Below are 3,827 nucleotides of genomic sequence, written 5' to 3' on the forward strand. Positions count from 1 at the left end.
AGTATATAATACAATCCATCTCATTATGCGACGGAAGGAGCATATACAAGCGTCTAGTATCGGTTGCTTAACGCGCCGTTGCATCGAGTAAATTCAGGGCATCTCACGATGTGTATGCAGGAGATGCAGCTGGTGGCGTTTGTCCCGACGTGCAGGGGACGCGCGGAGGAGAAACTCACTCAAGTATTAACAACCCCCACAGGTTGACGCTGTTCCTGCCTCCAGCAATCCGCCATCACCTTGCCCCTCGCGCCATGGCGCCCGCCTGCCTCCTATTGCCACTCCTCCTGCTCCCCTTCGCCCCAGGTCCAGCACAGGCCGCGACGCCGGCAAGGTCTCCGTCGGCATCAGCATCATCCTCCTCCACGTCCGTCGTGTTCCAGCTCCAGGGCGACGTATATCCCACCGGGTACGAACCTTTCTCCCCGCTGGTTTCCTAACGATTTCCTCAGGCGCGGTCCCTCTGCGTGGATGGAATGAATTTATGAACTTCTCTATTGATTTAAGTTACCTGCATTTTTTCAAGAATCCGATGAACGTAGTTGACCTGCATGACAAATCTAGCTCTGTGTATTTTTTGCCGCAAAAATTGCCATGCGTGTCAACTAAACTTGTCATCACCGTGTCACTAAATTACCATCGAAATGTTCGATTTGCCATGGTCAAATCCTGAACGTTCTAGATTTATCATTCCAGCTTTTTCAAATCGATAAATCTGTGCAGGCATTACTATGCCACCATGAACATTGGGGATCCGGCGAGGCCCTACTTCTTGGACATTGACACCGGCAGTGACCTCACTTGGCTGCAGTGCGACGCTCCCTGCCAAAGCTGCAACAAGGTAGAGTACTAGAGTACGCGTCAGTGTGAAATCTAATCCAATACTAGTTTGACCATAACTGCATTCAAAATTCCAGTTACTGGTCCATATTCTAATGCAGTATAGAAAAATTTCGATTTAACGATGCCACATTGTTGACCTTCGATTCTCATCTTCCACATTCGGGGGTTAAAAGATGGGCCATGAGGCCTAGATTAAATAATTATTCCACGGTTGTTGGGTGTCTTACAGGTATTAATTCAGATTTATTTTCACTGTGCTTCAAGATTGTGAGTTTCCCAGTTCTTTTTTTTTAAAGCTGGGTTTTTGTGTGTGAAGTATAAAACTTTCCTGATGCATTATTATTGTTGTAGTAGATTTGATGTCAAATGCGTACTCTTGGTCTGATCTGATGGTTATTGCAGGTGCCGCACCCATTGTACAAGCCAACAAAGAGCAAGATTGTGCCCTGTGCAGACTCACTCTGTACTACACTGCTCAGCTCACAGATCCCTAACAACAAGCAGTGCCCCTCACCACACCAATGCGACTACAAAATCAAGTACACGGACAGCTCGTCTTCTCGCGGTGTGCTCGTTACCGACAGCTTCGGCCTAACCCTACGGAATTCATCCCGTGTTAGTCGCAGCCTCACCTTTGGGTATTGTCACTCTGAAACATTTCCTCATTATTGGTGACTGAATTTAGTTATGCCACTTTGTGAAGCATTGCCTCAGTACTACCACTGACTGCTGTTTTTTATGTCCTTTTAGTAACACATTCTTTTTTGCAACTCATGCCCTTTCACAACATCCACTTTGGGGAGCATTGCCCCATTAGTGGGACTGAATTTGTTCTTGTTGACCTTTCAGTAACTCCATTGCGAATTTTACAAAAAAAAACTGCACTTTGTGAAGCATTGCGTCATTACTGGTGGCTGGATTTAGTTCTTTATATCTGCTTCTATATTTGTGTAGCTGTGGCTATGACCAGCAGGTGGGAAAGAATGGGGCAGTGCAGGCAGCGACAGATGGCTTGCTTGGGCTTGGGAGGGGATCAGTTAGCTTGGTCTCGCAGCTCAAGCAGCAAGGCATCACCAAGAATGTACTTGCCCATTGCCTCAGTACGAACGGAGGAGGGTTCCTCTGCTTTGGGGATGATATCGTGTCTACCTCACGCGCAACGTGGGTGCCGATGGCTCGTAGCACATCTGGGTACGCACTGTTATCCATGATGTTTGTTTGTTATTCATGGAGGGAACAATACTTTCATTTAAAGTTTAATACAGGTTAAGATGTTTAAATTTTGTTTGTTTTAGCTCTAATAACAATTGGTCTTTTTTTGTATATAGTTTAGTTCTTGATCACCAGTGAGTAGCGACATTGCATCCATCAAACACACTTCCCAAATAATTACCGTGACCAAGGAGAATAACTTAAATTTGAAGTTACCTTTTTGCCGTTCGCAATCATGAGAGGGCAAGTTTTTCACATCCGTTTTATATGACAAATCGTTGATGCTGCTTTTTGGCAAACAAACATTTGGTACTCTCATTCTTGTTTGCTGTCTATTAACCAGCCCGTGGCCTTTAGATCATCCTTAACAAGGGAAGTTGTAGATGATGCTATTTGTTATAGCAGTGGCTTATACAAATAAAAGAAGCTAGGAATACTAAACATGCTCTTTTTTGTTATAAAGTAATAACACAATCTGTTTAGGGCTAAACTGAATTGTAGGTGTTTTTGATTTACGTGATTCTCATGATTCCATATGTAATAGAGCACTTGTACTTTCAGGAATTACTACTCACCTGGCTCAGGAACACTTTACTTCGATAAACACCCACTAGGAGTGAAGCCAACGGAGGTGGTATTTGATAGCGGTAGCACCTATACGTACTTTGCTGCCCAGCCATACCAAGCGACTGTTTCTGCGGTAGGTCTGAAACACACTACATTCTTGGTGCCAGGAATCCGAAGAAGGAAACAATGCATTAATGAGATGCTAATGTTGCAGATCCAAGCTGGTCTCAGCAAGTCACTTACGAAGGTGTCTGACCCCAGTCTACCTCTTTGCTGGAAAGGGCAGAAAGTGTTTAAATCTGTGTCTGACATCAAGAAGGAGTTCAAATCACTCTTCCTGATGTTTTCGAAGAATACAGCCATGGAGATCGCTCCTGAAAACTACCTCATTGTTACCGTAAGTATTTGATAACCCAACCGAATACTAGTAGTGTGCCACAAACTTTTTATTGGAAAAACAAAGGCTAAAGATATCATCAATTGTTTGTGCCAGAAAAATGGAAATGTGTGCTTGGGCATTCTTGACGGGTCGGTGGCCAAACTTAACTTCAACATAATTGGAGGTACAAAGTCTAGACTCACACAACCCGGTCTATGAAATGATCATACCTTGCATCTTTTTGTGATAGTTGGATTTGATCTTCTATTTGTAGATATCACAATGCAGGATCAGTTGGTAATTTATGACAATGAGAAAGGGAAACTAGGATGGATCCGTGGATCATGCAGTGGGGCACTAAGTATATTATATCTTCATTTACATGGTATTTTCTTATAATCCAACTTTTAGCCCATCCGTTAAAAAGCTGGATATATCATTATTGATGGAACTGGCCAACTGGAGGAAGCTACTATTGGCTTGAAAACCCTGAGATATTGACACTCTCGGAACTGAAGAGAGTTCAAGCTATTGCAATCCACAGAATAGGCAATAGGCGGATAAAAATTACAGTAACATGGCTGGGTAAACTGGACGATGTAAGTGGAGAAGGATGACCATGCCATATCACATGGGCGGAAAGGAATATATTAACCAGTATGCTGCTCCTGTTCGTAATAAGATGGAATCTGCATTTTACATCTTTGGCTTGAATTGTTCTTTACTTTTCTTTATCTTAGTTGGGTGATATATCTATGCTTTACATTCGTTTCAGTGTCCAAGGCAAGTTTTTGACAAGTAGTTTTTCCAGTATATCTGTGTCAAA

General features: G+C 43.1%; 1 protein-coding gene across 1 annotated transcript; it reads left to right on the forward strand.

The window, feature by feature from the left end:
* Positions 1 to 713: 713 nt before the first annotated feature.
* LOC123161951 (aspartic proteinase Asp1-like) lies at positions 714 to 3,621 on the forward strand. Its single transcript, XM_044579759.1, has 7 exons — positions 714 to 841; positions 1,246 to 1,481; positions 1,798 to 2,034; positions 2,617 to 2,755; positions 2,837 to 3,019; positions 3,116 to 3,185; positions 3,276 to 3,621. Exons 1-7 carry the CDS (start codon positions 740 to 742, stop codon positions 3,398 to 3,400), a joined length of 1,092 nt encoding a protein of 363 aa, XP_044435694.1. The 5' UTR covers positions 714 to 739; the 3' UTR covers positions 3,401 to 3,621.
* The last annotated feature ends 206 nt before the right edge of the window (positions 3,622 to 3,827 follow it).

The sequence above is a fragment of the Triticum aestivum genome, chromosome 7B, assembly GCF_018294505.1.
Source record: "Triticum aestivum cultivar Chinese Spring chromosome 7B, IWGSC CS RefSeq v2.1, whole genome shotgun sequence".
Taxonomy (NCBI): Eukaryota; Viridiplantae; Streptophyta; class Magnoliopsida; order Poales; family Poaceae; genus Triticum; species Triticum aestivum.